Source organism: Tympanuchus pallidicinctus, unplaced genomic scaffold (genome assembly GCF_026119805.1).
Source record: "Tympanuchus pallidicinctus isolate F22 unplaced genomic scaffold, pur_lepc_1.0 scaffold21, whole genome shotgun sequence".
NCBI lineage: Eukaryota > Metazoa > Chordata > Aves > Galliformes > Phasianidae > Tympanuchus > Tympanuchus pallidicinctus.
The window spans coordinates 2,092,669-2,112,215 of NW_026294733.1; the positions used below are offsets into that span (position 1 = coordinate 2,092,669).

General features: G+C 41.3%; 1 protein-coding gene and 1 long non-coding RNA gene across 7 annotated transcripts in view; one reads left to right on the top strand and one right to left on the bottom strand.

The window, feature by feature from the left end:
• Window positions 1–19,471, top strand: part of SGCD (sarcoglycan delta) — a 314,278-nt gene extending 294,807 nt beyond the window's left edge. For 5 of the 6 annotated variants that reach the window (XM_052684677.1, XM_052684680.1, XM_052684679.1 and 2 more), the window contains 2 exons: window positions 7,786–7,909; window positions 9,618–11,161. In XM_052684677.1, coding sequence (XP_052540637.1) covers window positions 7,786–7,909; window positions 9,618–9,791 — 298 coding nt within the window. In that variant the 3' untranslated portion in view covers window positions 9,792–11,161. Of the gene's footprint in view, window positions 1–7,785; window positions 7,910–9,617; window positions 11,162–19,411 lie in introns of those variants that run through there. The other variant, XM_052684682.1, reaches the window with a different exon arrangement.
• The window catches only part of LOC128081455 (uncharacterized), a 35,772-nt gene continuing 27,673 nt past the window's right edge, over window positions 11,449–19,547 (bottom strand). Inside the window, exon 2 of the long non-coding RNA XR_008207193.1 lies at window positions 11,449–14,759. This is a non-coding gene — a long non-coding RNA (uncharacterized LOC128081455). The remainder of the gene's footprint in view (window positions 14,760–19,547) is intronic.

Sequence of the window (19,547 nt, forward strand, 5' to 3'; positions counted from 1 at the left end):
GCGAGACCAATCTGCTCACAGCCCACCGGGTGAGGAGAGCATCGCTGCCGTCATCACTAAAATAGGAACAATTCATTTTGCATCCCTCAGTCCCTTCCCTGGCCCTTAAAAAAAAAAAAAAAAAAACCTCATCATCATCATCTTAAACTGCTTCTGTATTTACCACACATCGTTTTTGACTGTCTCCCAATTTCTATGATAATTTCCTTCCTTCATTTATAAGCAACAGCATTTTTTAATTATCCAGATGATTTTAATTTCCTCAGCCATACCTCTACTTCGTAAAACATTAATCTCGTACTTTTGTTCTTTGACAGTCTCTACCCTTCACCACTTCTCCAGTTCATGATGAAACCAGATCTCAATAGTATTATACACTACATCTTTCTCTCTAGAGTAATTTGATTTTTTTCCATTTGATCTCTTTTTTTGTCCTCTAAATGCTACGTTTTTCTTTCTGTATACCATTCTAGAGATTACTTAAAGAGAAAAAAACAGGATAACTGATGTAACTACAGCTCCTTCATCCCCTTCAGCAATTCCCATGCATTAGCCTGATAAATATTCACAAAGAATTCACAACTGTATTTTGACTTCTCCACGTTTTTCTGGTTTTATTGCTTTCAGTGCTCTGAATATACAGCAGTGGGCTCCTGTGATCCACACCTTCAGACTCCTCCGGTTTCTCATTTATCTTATTTATCTGGACTCATTTGAATCTTTCAACATTAGCTAAGCATCTTCCTAATGCTGGCTTTGAACTGTTTTATAATGGTTTCAAACTGCTCTTGTTACAGCAGAGGGAAGTGGTCAGAACTGATAGATGTAGGTTGGCAAAAGGGGAGGATTGCTCCCCACACACATTCATTCATCAGGGAATGCAGCACCTGCAGATCCCAAGCAGGACAGTTCATCTAGCATCATAATCTAAGGAAATACTAATTTTCATCCATAATTTATACATAAGGGTAATTCACATTATTTTATCCATTCTTTTTCTCTCTTCACTCAGCTCTGTACAAAATCTCTTTAGCATCTCTGTTGTCCAAATACAGAGAAGTGAAGTTGTTACCCTCCTTGCCATTTGAACCAGACTTATCTCTGGCTCAATTAGAAAACTGTAATTTCCAATAAAGCATCACTAGACCTCTGATCCTGTCAGGTCTCTGACAGATTTAATTGGATTTTCCTTAGGAATTAACCATAGTTTATAGGTGATAGCTCAAAGAATCTAGATCTTATTAGGAATTAGATGTGGCTATAAAAATCCATTTTAGAGTATGGCCGCATTGAAATTGTCATTTAACAGATTTGCAGCATAGACTCTGGAATCTGTATCATGATGCAGGCTGTCAAACTAAGGAATATTTACAGCTATAGCCAGGATTTACAATTGGGTGCTGTGATAATCATATATCCTTGTTTACTTCTGTAATTAATGTTGCTGTAGAAAATATCCTGGAAACCTTTCATAAGGAAGATTTATTTATGTTGATTGAGACTGTAATCAGATGTCCTCGTTCAAACAGTAATTGGAGTGCTTCATTAAAATGTAATTGCAAACAAGGTTTATGTCACTGCTGGGGAATAAATAACGGGGATACATATCTTATTATTAGTGATGATATCTTCTGTAAGCTTTCAGAATGCTTGCTGCTTTTGTGCTGTGCCATACGTGACAAGAGATTTACTCAAAATTTTGGTATCTTGATTAGGAATGAGAGAGAAAGATTTGGTTTGACTGTTTTTATTTTAAACTCTCACTCCAAGGCCAGGTCTCTTTTTTATAATTATTAGGGCTTTTTTTTTTTTTTTTTGCTCTTTTCCTGTTTTTACCTTAAGCTCTGTGTCATTGCCATTGCCATATCTTAGCTCATTTTGTTCTCCTGAAATAGCAGTTCCTTACAGTAGGAAAGAAATGTAGGGCAGATGGGGATTGCTCATAACAGAGCCTTTTGCTCATTGTAAGATTGCAAGAATTTGGCTGAACTTCAGCTAAGGTTTTGACCAGATGAGTCCCAGTCCTTGTTCCTCCTCCCAAACTGTCTGCTCCGCTCTGAGCACATGTAAGGCAGTTAAAAAAAAGTTTAAAAGCATTCTGGAAATGGAAATTAAGCACAGTTTCTTTTGCTCTTCAGTAAAAGCTAATTACCTTCCAATTAGTGAGTAGTAAATTATTGTGTTTTATTCTATAAATAGATTTATGTAAGATAACACAAATAATGGAGTCAGAAGTATAAGTCACTGGGAATGGGTGATCCCATTGATTTCATTGGAACAAGAGGCTTAAAACTGAAAGCAAATTTCAACCTGAGATACTGGTTCATTACCAGCAAATTGATGGAGCTCTACATTTACTTGCTAGCATAATTTACCAATTGTATGAGATGTAAGCAGGCACAGTGGTAACATTGGCTAATTTTATGCTCAATGTGAAATCTTATAGCTGGTCAGATGGATACCGTAAGAAATAATTAGAGTCATTAGAAATAATGGGCTACAGCTGCAGTAATACATGCTCTATTCTCAGTCCAGAGGTTTCTAAGCAAAATTAAATTAGCTCATGTTACCACACTGCTGCATCATATGCTCCTCACCTCCTGAGAGCAAACTTCTCTTTCCATTTCCACACTGCAGATGAAGTTTGTGCCTAATGCAGAAAAATCTCATGTTGAGAACAAGAACTTCTGAAACTCAAGGCCATTCCTTGTATTTTACCATTGAATGGCAAGTCTTGTTTGTGCTGGTGCTGAACTCTGGCGAGTATTTTCCCCAGGAATTTTTCACATCAACCTTTATTATTTTAAGGAAATGATATCAATTTTATTGGAAGCACATCAGCAGCCCCTAGCTGCTGGTGGTGCTGCCCTGACATCTGGTATATCCTTTTCTCCCCAAATTCCAAAATCCATTGCCAATAGTAAGGCAAAAGATGGATTATTCAACCGGGGTTGAAGAAGGGGAGAAGAAGGAACTATAATCCATGCTGCTGGAGTGATTAACGTGACTGTTTATGGTGAAGGAAATGAAAACTAGAAGTCTGGGTAAGTAATGATCTTCCCAATGAATTTCACCGGAACCGCAGTGCAGACCCAGGTGCTGACCTTCTTCCCATTATTCCTCAAGTTTTCAAAACCAAGGAGGAATGGCACCAAAAGTTTTACTGTCTAGATTGCTCCCAGGAACACAGGATTTTCCAGCAGTAGCAGGAGGGGGCTTCACTGTGGGATGCACATATGCCATTACAGCTCTTTAACATCAGAGTGCTTTGGTGGTAGTTTTTGAGTGAAAGGGCTTAAGAGACACATTTAGCACTGTCCATTAAGCATGGTGAGCTGGCAAAAGGCTTCCTTTGCATTCATTGCCTTGCACGTTGCTGTGCAGGCTGAGTGCTCAGTGGGAGGAACGGTATTTTTGATGAAGGTAAGAGCTTCTGGAGTTTTGGGAACATCAGTTATCTATTTGCCATCCATCTTTGGCTATGGTACTTACCTGACCTCAGTTATTACAGTATGTAACTGCTTCACAACCCTCATCTATTTACCTTTCCATTCTCCCTGTGGAGCTCGGAAGTGCAATTACCTCTGTTGCAGAACTAAGTACGATTAAGGGTCAGATTTGCTATGGTCTTTAGGTACTCAATGGGATTTTCAGAAGTACCCAACACCTGGTGTACTAAGTGGATCTTAGGCTTCTTCAGTAGTTGTGAAAATCCCATTACTTGCATTCTTTGAAAAATTTTGGCTCGCTTGGTGACCTGGGAGCTATAAGAAAGGTTTCCATGGTCATCGCCCAGACAAGAGGTTGTAGGTAGGACAGGAGCAAATTTCTGGCAGTAGCAAAATCATTTTATCTCAGTTTTGAATTCATCAGGTTTGGAAATAGGTGTAACTGTGCATAGCAGTGAACCTCCTCTACTTGCAAAGCTCTGTCAGAGAGGTCCTCAAGACAGTGGAGCAAAAATAAGCAGTGCCTGTGGTCAATAAGAAAGAGCTTATGAGCCAATTGGTGGGATGGAAATTCAAGAGCAGGAGCAAATAATGAAACAATCTATATTCATGCAGCTTTGCAGCCTACAGCTGTAAGTACGGGCTTACACCTAGCCGGGAGATGTGAATCTGCTGAAAGCTCCAGAGTCTCCTAGTGAAAAACAAATGTTGATATTGAACAAATTATCTGTTCATCGCTAAATCATTTTCTTTCATTATTAGTCTTCAAATTGGTTCTGCTCTGGAAGGCAGAATTAGGTTTAAAAGCAGAGTGTCTCTTAAATGCTTGCTTCAAATGAAAGTATTCGGTAAACGTTTCTCAAAGCTCCTAGAGCATAAACTCCTCAACTCCTTTCTGGGGCTTTGCATGGATTTTTCAGCTCGTGATTTAAAGACAGATGTTTCAGGGATTTATTCAGGAAACAGAAAATAATCAAATTAAGCCCCTTGCGTTCATATGCCCCTCTAATGCCAAAGACAATTTTATCAGAACCTTTTTGTCCTTGCTTTCAGTAGCATAAACTGGGACAACTGTCCCATGCAGACAGGAGATACTGCTGTCAAACAGGGGTAGAAGAGTGAGAAGAATAAAATTCTGAACTCACAGTACAAATTCTACACAAGCTGCAAGCATACGATTCTTACCGCTGGAGGAGCTGCCTGTTGCTGTTAATTTAAAGTTCTTAAAAAAAAAAAAAAAAAAAAAAAAAAGCTCTGGGCTTCAAAATGATACTTTTAACATTAAAAGGATGGGGTTTGGTTAATTCAGCATGTCAGCAAGATTGCAACTGCCTGAGCCAGTAATTTAGGAGAAAAAGAATTAGATTTGGCTCAGCTAATCTTAAGAAAGACAAGTGGTTCTGCAAAGAGCAGAACCCCAGTGCTATGTGCTGGTGCCATGTTACACCATGGGCTATCAGGAGATGCTCGAGAAGGACCTCCATGGTGCAAGAGGGATTAGGATATGTATAAAATTGCATGGGCTTCATCAATGTTTTGAAGATACTGTTCTCCTGCCTGTAGGATTCCACTGGTTGGAGGATGGAGGACAACTTGTGCCCTTTGTTAGATACGAAAAGAGAATAAAACTAGGGGGCAATGTTGTCTAACAAAGTTCTTGGTGCTTGTTTGCTTATTCAAAGCAGGAATTTAGCTAAGTTTGATGTTACAAGGACTTGTGTGCATAAGGAAGGTTCTGGAAGTAGAATGTCCCCTCCTGTTCATTGCAGGAGAGTTAGACTGGATGACCTTTAAGAATCTCTTCCAACTCAGACGTTTCTAAGATTCTATGATTCCATGATCCCCCAGCATGGGAAGCTATTTGTTAATTCCCTGTTCCTTAGATCTCTCCAGTACAGCACTGGTGTGGGAGTGGGAGACTGCTCTCGTAAAGGGCAGCAATCGAATGCTGTTGCTGTATCTGAGTTTACTTGCACTGTGGTCTCTGATCAGTGTTTTGCACTTAGAAAGTTTATTTGTTCTTGGCCAGAAGAGTTACAAGATTAACAGATGAACAAATGTTTTGAGACAGCCAAGGTGTGAAAGAAATTGAAGCCACTGAGATAGAGCTGAAGAGCCACCTGGCCATGGCTCTCAGGAATTATTTTATCCTCAGATTAGCTCAGTTGTTTTGGGGATTGGGCATGTCCTCTAGTCAACGTAGCCACAGTGACTTAAGACTTTCCTGGCCCCAGATCTGTTCCTCCTCTGGAGGATTCTGGAGCAGCAGCAGTGGGACACAACGTGTGCCCACATCCTACAGCCCAGATCCTGGGGCTGAGTGCGTGTGGAAGGTCCTTAGCACTGGGGGCTGTGCCACCAAAGGTGAGAGCTGTGAATGGCAGAAATCCCCAGTGAAAATGTGAGGCAAGCAGTACGTTCACCCACCATAATGAAAGCCACCAGAATGCATGTGCCAGAGCACTGGGGCTTCGTGCTCTGACTATTTTTACCAGAAAGGAATTCTAACAGATACTAGAAAGGCAGTTATTGCAATTGGAAGGTCAGAGAGGTTCTTATATGAGGTAACACTATTTAACGTCAATCATTCTTTGCAGGCTTTTTCTCCACCATGCCATCTGCGATTCAATCAGGAAAAAGTAAAAGAAAAACAAGTAGCAGCAGCCACCTTAACCTTTGGTTCCTTGTGCAGGGAACAGCCACGGGCTGACACCAGCAGAGGGATCAGAAGAAGGTTTATGTGGGAGGTAACTTCCCTGTGGGGAGCAAACAAAAAGCAGCTCAGGATGGTTGTGCAGAGGATGGGAACCATGAGGCTGTGCTCAGTCTGTGCCTCATTTCTCTGAGATTTAGATTGAGTTGAGTCAGCCAGGAAATCATGAGCGAGTTTGAGCTCTTAAGAGAAAGGTGTTTGAAACCCAACAACTTGAAGTCACCTGCAAGAGGGAGGGTCATAACTTGGAAAGTGCCACACGGAGCTGTGCTTCTGCTTTATTGAACTGTTGGCTGCAATAAATACGACCAAACTCCCTCAGTCTCTAGTAATGTTTTCTTAGTACCAGCAGGAGTCCATTTAAGAATACACTGACTTGCACAAATGATTCTATATGAGGAGAAGAGAAACAGCTGAAGTACTGCTTCAGTAATGCAGTGTCCTAAAAGATGCCCAGGAGATCTGGGTGAGTGTGTGCATCCTCGTGCTTTGGTTTTGTCACTATGGTGCCCAAAGCACCCCAAGCAGAGGATCTTTTGTTCAAGTTGTCCTTCTGGCTTCAGCTGGTGAGATCACAGTTGAGATTTGCTGATGGTGCAGAAAGTTAGCTGTGATAAAGTCAATAGCGAGGAATTGCCAAAGAGGGAGAAATGGTTTTTTATTGTTATTTTCAATAGAGAAAGTAATGAGAGTCTGTTTTATAAAGAAGAGAAGGGACAAGTACAATACAGGACCTATGAATGAATAATCAGACAGAAAGACTGAACCTTGCACTTCCAGATCTTAAAGCATTAACCTCAATTGCCTGAAATGAAATGTTTGGCTGTGTTAGTCAGAGCTGTAATGGGGTTGTCGGGTCTCCCTCACATAACCACAGTTAGGAGGGGTCAAAGCACTGGGAGGCTGCTGCTGTGAGTGCTACAAAGAGAGCACAGCACTGGAGACCTGGAACTTGGGGGATTGCCATCTTTTTCTTTTGTTCATTTTCTTATGTCATTAAACCTTTAAATACTTCATGTTACAGGGCATCAGAATGAATTTACTCCTGCTTAGCAGTGCTTTGAGGAAGAAAAGTGCTTGCGCTTTCTGTGTAGCTATCCTGCTTTGCTAATATCCTCCGTTAGTATTCATTAGTTACAAATCTGAGCTATTGCATGAGGGAGTTAATCACAGTGGAAGCTTTATTGCACCTCACTTCTCGTTACAGCATTTACAGCTCAGCAAAGCTGATGTGAAATGCTGGCAGATTGGATTTGTAGACTCTTTACCACATTCAGTTGGATATTAGGAAAGATTTGAGTCCAGGCTGCCCAGGGAGGTGGTGGAGTCACCGTCCCTGGAGGTTTTCAGGAAGAAGGAGGATATCACATCGAGGGATGTGGGTTAGTGGGCATGGAGGGAGTGAGTTGGGGTTGGAGTAGGTGATCTTAGAGGTTTGTTCCATCCTTAATGATTCTATAGTTGCAGGTAGTTTCTTTCTGCTGGCTGAACCAGCTGTAAATCTGAACTTCAGGTGGTGCCAGGCTGCCTTGCAGTGTGCACTCAGACTGTTCAAGACCACAGCCTAAGGTTACACATGAATCCTCGGCACACCAGGCTCAGTAAGACCCTTTTCTCTTGCAGACTGGAGTCACCCACACGTGCACTGGTGATGGAGGCTCCAAAGGGCATCGAGATCAACGCTGAGGCCGGCAGCTTGAAAGCCACGTGCAGGACAGAGCTCAGGCTGGAATCCAAAGATGGAGAGGTAAGCAAAGAGCGTCAAGCTTTCTGGCAAACACAAATCAAGGTACAGATCTCTGCAGATTTATAACCTTCCCATTCACTTAGTACTTGAAAAACAAGTTTTAAGTCGCAGGACCATGATTCTATTCTAAAAGCACTGGTGAAGCCTTCCTAGCACAGGTTCTGCTAGCAGTGATTGAACACATCATATGCAAACAAGGCTCACTCTGTGGAGAAGGCTAATTCATTATTTTTAAAGTGCTCGGATAATAGCATCTGTGGTTCAGGCAAATTTATACAGCAGTAAAGTACACAGCGCTCCTAAATTCTTTGTTTCCTTGTCACTTTAAAGCAGGATTTACGTGTCCAACATAATTAAGTCTTTTATCATACATATTTTCTATGAGAAGAGCTTAATTCACCCGTATTGATCCAAAAAGCTTTTATAGCTGATGTTTTCATTTTGGAAAGAATGTGAACATTAGGAGACACAGGGTGTTGCAATGGGAAAACTTCTAAAGGGAAAGAGAGAATAACTAAAGCTGATAAGAGAACAGAAGTAAAAGAGGTGTTGAGTTAAACCTCTTCTGGTGTCTCAGGAGAGTGTGCACATCCGTTCTCATCCCCTCCTTCTGCCACAGCTGTGGAAGACACTGAAGGATGTGGATGACGGGAACCCAAGGAGAGCCTCATTGGAGGCCTCCCATAGGATATGAGATCTGGTACGGCCTGCTGTTTTCCTATCTTAGTGTCCTCAGTGATTCACAGATTGAGATTCTTATTGCGATTTCTGTTATTTCTAAACATTTGCATTTTAAGATATTCCAGATCCCCCTGGCAAGGAGTTTAAAACAAAACAAAGTAAAACAAAAATAGCAATAAAACTCTTAACTAATATACTGCAATTGAAATTCAAGGCATTTCATGACTGCAAGCAGTTGCCTTCATGTTTTTTAATGCTAATTTTGCTCTTTCAGGCAATTAGATGGCTGGATACTAAAACAGAAGTGATCTTTACTGTAATCACAAGATAAGTGTCAGTTGCCCTGTAATATTCTGGGCTGTAGGTTATAGAATCCTATAGAATGACTATAGAATAGTCATTTGAGTTGGAAGGAGCTCTTAAAATCCATCTGGTCCAACTCCCCTGCAATGAGCTGGGGCAACCACATCTCCACCAGGTTATCTTAGCATGCTCTTCTCAGTCATGTTATAAAATTTCCCTTTATGTTCAGTTTTATAAGAAGAAATTTAGATCTGTTATAGCTTTTAAGAAATTTTTTATATACATAATAATAATACACATAAAGATGTTACGTGTACACATAAAGCACAGATAAAAATGAGTGCTGTGAGTCTTCAAACATGACTAGAAATGAGAGCAGAGCGCCAGAAGTCCCAACAAAGGAGAGGGGTCATCACTGCATGGAGGTGAACCAAGCGTGCTGCTCACCAAGCAATGAGGGCACTGCCATCACACTCCTGGGTGCTGCAGGACACACGCTGGTGTCCCAGGAAGTTATAAGCCAAGGAAACGTAAACAAACAGAAAAAGAGTGGAACCAGTCTCATGGTAAACTCACAGACATGGATGTCAGCCTTTCCCCAGCTTCACACACTTGGCTGCCCAGTTTTTGTAGCAGCTCAGTTGTCCAGAAGAGGCCTCCTCAAAAATAACAGCTCTTCACTAATCCTTTCTCCTTTTTTCTTTCTCCCCTCCTCCGACTTCAGATAACACTGAATTCTGCAAAAATCAAACTACCTAACTTGCCTCAAGGATCTTCCTCTTCTGCAGGGTCCAGGCAAAAAATCTACGAGCTCTGTGTGTGCCCCAATGGGAGGTTATTTCTGTCTCAGGCAGGCACTAGTTCCACCTGCCAGATAAATACAAGCGTCTGCCTTTGAGAGACAATTTGCAGTGGGGCATCGCAGGCAGCACAAAAGCCAATTCTGGTCTCCTAGGTTGCAGCTGCCAACTATTTTTACTAGAACACAGAAAGCCTATCAAAGACTTTTTTTGTGTGCGCGCGTGTGTGTGAATATATATATAAAAATATATATATATATATAAAATTATATATATCCTCTGTGTAAAATGATGTTTCAGTACAAGGAATCCCAGGGTGACCCTGTTACATTTGTGTAGCATTTCTCTTTCCCACACCAAAATTTACTGGTACAATCTACTGAATTGGGCTTGATGCTCCCCTGGACCCTTCTGTAATAGTACAGTCTAATGATCACCCCTTGTTTTTGACCATGTTCTAAGAGTAGTGGGATTGCTGAGCCCGGAACCAATGTAGACCCACCAACATACTAAAAGAAGAGTAGCATCTCTGATTATTTTTGCACCACTATATCAGTGGCATGAGAAAAACAGAACAGCCAGATGTGCTCTACTGCTTGCCTAGAGTGATCCAAGACACTTGGGGTTAAACTGCGCCCTTTAATTTTCACCTTCTCAGCTCCATGGCTCCATGCTGGGAGAGATGGGTTGCACTTTGCCAATAGAGAAGTCCTAATCTTGCTGAATTACTTTCTGAAGGACTCAGATTCTTTCCTGTACCTGTAATGAATGCCTTGTGCTATTCAAATGTCACACTCAGCTCTAACCCCAACCTGAAGTCATCTCTGGGCTAACAAAAATTAGCACTGTATTTGTTCTTGATAGGAAAAAAAGTTATGAAAATTGGACTAGAAGAGAAAAATCTTGAACCAGTTTAGTTAACAGGTGTCCTGGATTACCCTACGCAACCTCTATTACCACCTTTAATTTTGAAGTGATCTAACATACCTGAGAAGGTGTAAGATTTGGAACTTACCCACCAACACCTATAGAAACAAAGAAAATCACCTGTTGAATTTCTGTGTTTCTATGGGTTTATCTGGATTTGATGTATAATATCTATGCTATGTTAGAATTTTTGTCCTCTTTCTATTCGGGACACGCAGTCCAAGATCACATACATTTTGTGGAGGTTGCAAAAGTCAGAGATGCTGACAATGAAATAGATGTTTTTTTAAGACTCTAGGAAGATTCTTACAAATTCAGATTACTGTGAAGTGAAGGCTTTGGATGCTGGTTCCTCTAGAATTCCAGCCCCAGAATCTCTGTGGTCAGATCTCTTCAAGGGTGTGTTTTTCTTACTGAAGTCAAGGAGTTACTTGAAGGCAGGATAAACCATAAATCTGATCTGGTGACGTTACCAGTGATTAACTTTTGAGGAAAAAAAAAAAATTGAAATGAGCCCAGATCTTTTAATTTTGACCCATAACTGCATCCACATGCATGTAAAAACCGTTTAAAAACCAATGTACTAATTAGTGCAAAAGGGTTCAAGTCACAGTAAATCTCATGAGGACAGCAAGGTTTCTACACCACTGAGATGCTACTGAAAATATTGCCTCGTGCAAACATGGCAGATCTGTGCCCATTCCTAGCGGTATCTGAGCAAAGCTGGTATTCTTCAAGCAATTTTCAGGATACAATGTCACTGACGGTAATTTGTAGAAATAATTTAGCCCTTTCCTTTGGAACATATTTCCACATGTTTTCATGTGGTCTGAAAAGTACCAGGGTTTGATGTTCTTAAATGATTGATTCTAGCCTGATCCCAAACTGGCTGGACTCAATGGGAAGATATCCATGGCATTTTGATTGGATGTTGCTTCCCAACAAAGCAACACTCCCATAAAATTTATTTCTGAAAGAGGATTGAGTTATCTACATATATATCTCTGATGCTTTCAGATTAATGAACAAATTCAAATTATTTGTTAATGAATTATTCCTGTAATTATTATCTTGAGTCAATGTTCGAATGCAAAGGGTCACCCAGGATAACAATTGTATTGGGACACAGGACTATACCATCTCTGTTCAAAGAGGGGAATTGTGCCTATGCCTTAAGTCAATGCACTCAGCAAGGAGAAGCACATCATATTTATCTTGTTATAAAAACTAGTTTATTTGGGGGGAGGGACAGGAGGGTGTCTTGGGAAATGGTTGTGCAACTTAAAACAGATATTAATGAAATGTATTAAGACTGTAGGGGCACCGAGAGTGACAACTGTTGTTTTTTTTTACCACGTTAAATATAGCAAAATACTGTGTATGTTACCTCTGGGATCACAAGTGAAGTCCCATTCATAGTCCTACATTTTCTATAGATTTTTTTCCCTGTTTCATTTAATACTGGTCACAGGCATTGTATCAAGCATGGCCCAATTCATAAACAAATCCCATGTTTGCAAGCACATGAGTGGTTGTGAAGATGCATGCTGCAGGAGGTACATCCTGTACAGAAAACAAGTTGGGTTAACTTTCCCTTTCCTGAAGGTACCAGTGCCAGTTGGTAGCATGGGGCTGAGCACAAGGAGTGGCCCAGGGGGGATACTGTGTCCAAATCCTTTACTCTGACCCCCAGTGCCCGGTGGTCAGTCCTCATCCCAAATACCTTGGGCTGCTCTGCAGTAATTTCACTTTGATCTGATGGTCTTTTTCATTGCGGTCTTGGATGAGATGAGCACCCTCATAACTTGGGAAGACCATGAGATTGCTTAAGAACGTTAATTCTGGTATGACTGTCTGTGGGGGAGCTGTTAGAGGACAGCCTTACACCTCTGTGCCGCTACTGTTTTCTGCAGAAAGTGAACAATGGGTACCTTAATTATGCCTAGATAAAGGAGTTCAATATATTCTACCATTTTGTCTCCATTTTAAAAAGCGTAAAATGATTTTCTCTGTGCATGGAGACTGAACCCATGCAGAGACTTGAAAAACATTTGACCCTCACTTCAGTTTTAAGACCACAGTTCAGATGATGCTGCTTGGTCTTGAGTTGGCCGTGTGAGTAATCCTCTGCTGTTCAGTGAGTGGCAAACCAGGGCAAGCAGGTTTGCATCTATGAGAGTCCGGGGGAAAGATTGCATTTTTGTTTAAAAAGCAGCATGCAGTCACATCCAGCCACCTCACAGTTCATAGTTTGTTCTCTGGGGCAGTTGTGGTGTGACTAACTCACCTGCTGGGAGAGGCAGATGATTAAGGTTCGGTTTTCCTCCTGCCTTGTTCAGAAACCACTCACAATTGCTTTATCTGTATGGGTTGGTTTTCCCTGAGTGCAAAGTAAGTCACAACATCCCTGTACATACACTCTACCTGCTGTTGATAAATGCCAAAAACAATTAAGGGTTTGTGTATTTCTTTATGAATTGGGCCTGCAGTTTAGTTCAATTGAGCATTTGCTATGAGGGGAGATGGCATTTATCTCAAATCAGAGTTTAGTTTTACCTCTTAACACTAAGGCAAGGCTGGGGTGGGTGGTGAATTTGTTCATGCTGAGCCCAATGGAAGAGATGCCAATGTCTTCATGGCCTGAGCTAAGGCAGGAGCCTGATGGGTGAGAATTCAGGGCACTAATGCCAGAGGAAACAGTGCCAGCAGCTGTGGTGGCTGTGGAGCTGAACTGACTGCACCGTGTGGGGTCCTGCATTGCAGCTATGTGCATTGCAAACATTGAAATGCTAATCAAGAGACTGTGATACTAGTGTCAATGTCCCTGAGGCAACCAGATAAAGATAAATGCTTTTATGTGTTGTAGCTCTTAACTTTACAGGGTTTTGGGACCTTGTTAAATTTGCTTTCAATGCCACACTTCAGTACTGACTGTCAGTGTTTAGCTGTACACCAGTACCTTATGCATATGTCATGTATGACCCTTCTGCTGTAAAGAGTTGGGAGGGCGGGCGTAAAGTAAAAAGATTTTGCTATTAGCAAAAGCAGAGATCCTAAAATGGTACAACCACATGTGTTCTCCACGTACCTTTGCTTTGGTTGACTTTTAAACTTTACTGAAGTGTGTTACCTGGTAGTCAGTGAAATGAGTGGCTGTAGAGTACAAAGATATGTAAAAATGAAAGGAAGTCATTGAAAAGGGGAGGCCAGTAACTGTGAAAATAGGTGTGTGACCTCTGTAGGTATACATGTTTAGAAAATGAAGTGATGTGTATTTGTTTCTCTCAGTCACATGCTGTCAAACACCTGGATTTTAAGAGTTTGTTGGGTTTTTTTTCCCCTCATTTAATCACAAGTATCACAATGCACAAAGAAAAAAGCTTAAGGCATTCACCTAGCAGTCCTACCTGCAGTACAGCAAAACAATATCTGAATCAAGAATCCCCCCTCTAGAAACTACTTGAAGGCTGAGCAGAGATTCCTATGGAAACCTGTGAATAACCTGGTCAGTTTGCATCATACCTAGTTTGCAGTGACAGGTGGTCTTAGAAGAGATTAACTTTTGTTGTCATAGCATACATGCACAAACATATATATATGGTTAGCTGCATTTGTTTTCAACAAAAGACATATTTTCTTTATTTGCAGTTATGGCTTTAAGTTTCACATTGCAAAAGACAATGAGAAAAGACCAAAGATTACAGAAATTAATCCTTTCTCTGGTTGCCCTCATACCTGAAATGCATTAACTTTAATGGTGCTTTTTGGAACTGGGCAGGAAAAACACAGGTTTATCACATAGATGCATGTGAGAGCATACAGCAGCAGGAAGCCTTTAATTTCCTTCATGGAGAGGAGTGAAAATAACCTGGAATTCTTTAGGTGTGTACAGAAGGTAAGGTTACTTGGAAAGAGAAACGTGAGAAAATAACCTAAACGTTAAGAGAGATCGTCCTGGGCTGAAGGTGTAACTCAACTGAGGAAATGTTGGTTGCTGGCTGTGCACTCGAGCATCAGCAGATGAGGATGCTGGTAGGACACACCAATATACAACCAACAATAGCACCAATAGCACCAACAATAGCAGGATGCTCCCGTGAAACCATCCAGGTCTTCAGTCCTTGGAATTCGCAGTCACCCTGCTCAGTGAAGAAGAGAAAATGTGCTGAAATGATTTTATTATAAAGAGCATGCCATAAAACCAGGAAAATCTGGGGCTGTTCTGTTTGGCTGATGGGTTTTGTTGTCTTTCTTTGTTGTTGTTTTTTTAATGTCTGGCATTTTAAATTTGCAAATGTCATCATCCAGAACTCACCTGAACAAATGCAGGGAGCGCTCCTGTCAAGCTCTGGCAATCAGGAATTGGTGCTCCTCAAATGAACACTGCAGCGTCTTCATTCCCATTGCCCTTCTTGTTGAGGAATGCAATCACTGTAACATTTCCATTTTCCCCATTGTAAGCTTTTTCATCAGCTCTGAAATTGCTGTGTAATATTTCAGTGGCAGTATTTCTGCATTGGGGTGGCCTGCAGCCCCCAGTGCCACCTCACACCTCCAAAGACCCAAATCAACAAGCATGGGGCAGCAGCACTAAGGTGAAATTTAGGCCTTTTAGGTAAATTCTGCACAACAGCTGCAGTGTTTTCACAGCTGATGCAGCCAAGTCTACAGCTGTGGCTGAAGCAGAGCTGAACACTGATGTGTCTCTGATGAGATTATTCAGAAGGAGAAGAGTGCATTATGGAAGGCAGACAGGAGGGAGAGGGAAGAAATGGCTAGAGACATCACCTTAATCATGGTAATGCAGCAAACTTCTTTGTCTGTTTACACTGTTGTACATTAAATTAATAACGTCCATTTCACTAATAATGGTAGCAATTATGTTTGATTTTCCCTGGTGCACAGTGGAATTACTTCAATGGAAGCACTTACAGCTTGGGCTGCTTGAGATGGCCAAGGTGTTTCCATCCACAATAACCACAATGGCTTGGGGCTCGCATGGAAATTATAGTGAGTGGCTTGTGTTTAGAAAGCTTTTAAATTTACTGTGCTTGAGAAGCACATGGTTATGCACAGAGAGCCCCAAGGCTTTATCATTTAAAACTCTTTTGTCCTGCCACCTGAATTGCGTCGTGCCCACATGTAAAGGGACGCACTTCTTTATACAGGAAAAGATGGATATTTAAAACTGTGGGATTTATATCCTGAGCAACAAAGAAAGTGTGATCATAGGGAATTGCTGAGATTTCCCATCCAAGTCACATTAAATCAGAGATGCAAGTAAGTCAGTCCCTTAACTTGCTGATTTGCTAAAGATGTTAATTTCTGCAGGAAAGTCAGCCCTGGTGTCACTCCAGGAAAAGCCTCACTTCGGTGCAGCTCATTGCCATGCCACAGCTGGATTTGGGGGCTGGGTGGGTGGCAGTGGGCTCCTGGCTCAGGGGGCAGCCAGATTTCCTTTGAGGCCACCATCTCCATGGACAGAGTGAGGGTTTGTTTGGTTTAACCAGTGGTAAAAAGTAGGAGGGATGTCTCCACTGTGGAGCAATACACAGTTGTGTTTATCTGTTATTCAGTTGGCCTGAGCTTTCTGACAGTAAATGTCAGAAAGAAATTTGTACAAAACCCTTAGGTTTATTTTTCTCTCTGTTCCCAAATGCTTTGAGTAACAACGCGTGACCTTAGTAAAAAGGTCTTTGTTTTCTCAGATTAAAAAAGACACTGCCAACCTTTCACCAGGTCCAGCCCAAATTGAACCTCATCCTTTCTAACAGCTCTACCATGGGCAGGAATAGGCCCACTGCAAAGAACAGTTTGTGTGCATCTCTGCATGGAGCAAGAATTTGAAGTTGCATCGTACTTTCACATTATCCCCTGTTAGAAAGGCTTAACTGCTGATAGGAGATCAAGCTTCCTGAAGCCTCATACAGCTCAATGCATCATCCCTTTCTAAAGCAATGCAGCTTCTTTCTTGTTTCAAAGATTTCCTCATAACAGAGTCCTTGAAACATCGTCAGGCAGGCTGGCGCTGTGGAGCAGAAGAATAATTAATTGTGGGTGGCTCTATTTCTATTGAAGGCTGGATTATAGTTGAAAGAATGTTGCTGTTATTTCTCCCACTCTGAGCTGCAAGCACCACACACACCCCAGCACTCTGACTGCATTCCTTCCAGGGTTGTTCCATGTACCCAGGGAGGAAGAGCCTGCTGCTTTGGGCCTCATCTGGGTCTTCCTAGCCTCATGCACTTACTGTCAGTGCTGTTCTTGATGTACCAGATAGCAAAACACAGCAGAAGTGCTAATGATTTTAAAGGTGATGTGTGGCTGTGAGTTAGGAGTAACAAAGCCTGACCTTCTGAAAGCAGAACTGAGCACTCATCACACCTTACATTTATGGAAGAAGGGCTCCATGATAACATTCCCACACAGATTTCTCCCTAGATCAGAGCTATTCCTGAGCCATGAGCCAGAACTTGTTCTGGATCTGCACTGTGCAGTACTTTGGGTTCAGGGAAGGAGTTGACCTGCTGGATCTGACTCAGATCCATTCTATTTCATTTTATTTTTTGCCTGCCCCTTATTTACTTAGTTTCTTTGTACATGAACACTAATAGAGTTGTTGATGGTAACCCAACAAATCCAAACTCCACATAATTAAACCCAACAGCAAAACACCATTCAGTGCTGAAGCAAAACCCCATTCAACCACAGCAGCAGCATAAAGGCACGACCCCTGTGATAATGGCAGTTCTCATCTGTGATGGTTAAATACCTTGTCTGACCTCTACTCTGATAACCACCAATGATCTTGATATTGTAAACAGGACAAACAAATTCTAAAGTCTTACCACAGTTCTCATTAGGAAATTCAGATTGGTTTGGCTTTTTTCTTTTTAATTTATGTATGTGTGTGGTTGTGTGGGAAAATATAAAGCTTTTTTGTATCAAATAACATCAATCCTTGCACACTCTATGCAAAATTTTGTAAGCATTGCAATAATGCTATGAATTACACAAGGAACTATTTTAACTTTATTACACTTTCTGTATAAAAAAAAACATTTGTATTTAAATGATTTCAACTGCAATCTTGTAAAATATATTAATAAAATAATGATTGTTAAGAAGGAAAGAGCTGTTGAGTCTTTTTTGTTTGCTTGAGCATAACAAATATGAATTAGACCTCAGACATTTGTATGTCTGTACTGGTCTATATGTATATCTGTAGGCCTTAAGTTGCTTCAGGGAAGGCTCATCTTGGATATTAGCAGGAAAAATCTTTCTCTGAAAAGGCTGCACATGGAAGTGCTGGAATTACCATCCCTGGAGGTTTTCAGGAAAAGGGTTGATGTGATGTGGAGACATGGTTTAGTGGGCATGGTGAGAGTGTGTTGGTGGTTGGACTTGGTGATCTTAGTCAATGATGTGTCAGGCTGGGTCATAGCAGTGATCTCTCTCACAGCCTCAAGTCCCTGGATGCTTTCATTCCCCCCAAAAATGCTTAAGAGGTAGAAATGATGGGGAAAGTTGAGTTACCATCTTGAGTAGTAGACAGGTGCATCCACCCAGGATCAAGCCCCTGCCTAACACAGTGTGAGGAGCATAAGCTCAACTCTGCCTGCAAAAGAACAATAAAAAAAACACAAAACCCACAGCACTGTGGACCATTGTGCTGCTTTAACGATCCATCAGTTTTATTTTAATTGGATAACTAATCAGATGCTCATGGGAGACTCTGCACTTGCCATGCAATCACTTGTGAGCACATTTTGCAGGAGCTGGGTTTTAAATACGAAGTTGTTCAGCCTGGATTTTGTCGGTAAATGAGAGCATTGATTGGGGCTCATTAGCTGAACAAATAGCAAGAATTCAGTCCAGCTGAAAAGATGTGCATGCCTTCCAAGAGCAAGGAGCATGAGCCTGGTTATCACAGCTGAGACATTGCCAGGGTCCAGGCTGTAGGGCTCTGTGTTCACCAGTTTGTAGGAGCCAATTTTTACCAGGTTGCAAATGAGTTCACTCTGGAATGTTTGGTGAACATGCACAGCCCTTCTCTTGCTCTGCAGGTTTTGGACTGTTTGCAGTTTATAAGAAGAAGAACAACAAAAAAACCTCACAGACATCTTTCAGCTGAATTTCAGCTGCCATTCTTGGCCTGAGTTTGCAATGTCTGACAAACTGACAGCAAAATAATTCAGAAGTTAACCCCATTTAAGCACCACACTGCCAGAGACGTCCCAGCAGCAGCAGGTGATGCAGTGCTGTGCCAGGGCAGGCAGTGGTTGCATCCTTCCTTGGGATCAACAAGCTCTCCTCAGCTGTCGGTAAAGGTGCTGTGATTTAAGCAGGAACTACTTACAGAATTCAGCCCTACGAGCAGCAAAATCCACTCCCTCAGTAATTGTCAAAATGCAACTTTTTCCCAGATTTTTTGCCATTCAGCTTTTAAGTACTTCCCCATTCTTCCTTTCTGTCCTACAGGAAATTCAATTGTTTTTTGTTGTTGTTGTTGTTGTTGTTTTCCTCCTCAGTAACAGAAAAGATTAATTAAAAAAAAAACAACTACAAAAGCAGAAAAGAATGACTGTGACCAAATTAACACATTCTATCCTCTGTAAAATGGTAACAACATCAATTTTAACATTTTATGTGCAGCTGAGTTTTTGTATTTCCAATCTCAGTCCATCCGGTGCAGCCAAGTTGCTGCTGCTGAAGTTCAGTTATTAAATCAGGGTGATTATTTTTATTTTTATGAACAGAAACCAGCAATGAGAAGTACTTATTTTAACAGGTTTTCTCCAGTGCTGTGACCTTGATTCTTCCATCCTCGAACTGAACAGAAAAAATCCTCTTGAATTTAGTGATGAAGGATCAGACCTAAATAGCTCCAGTGCCAAATGTATCCCACAGGAAAATTATACGGCCTC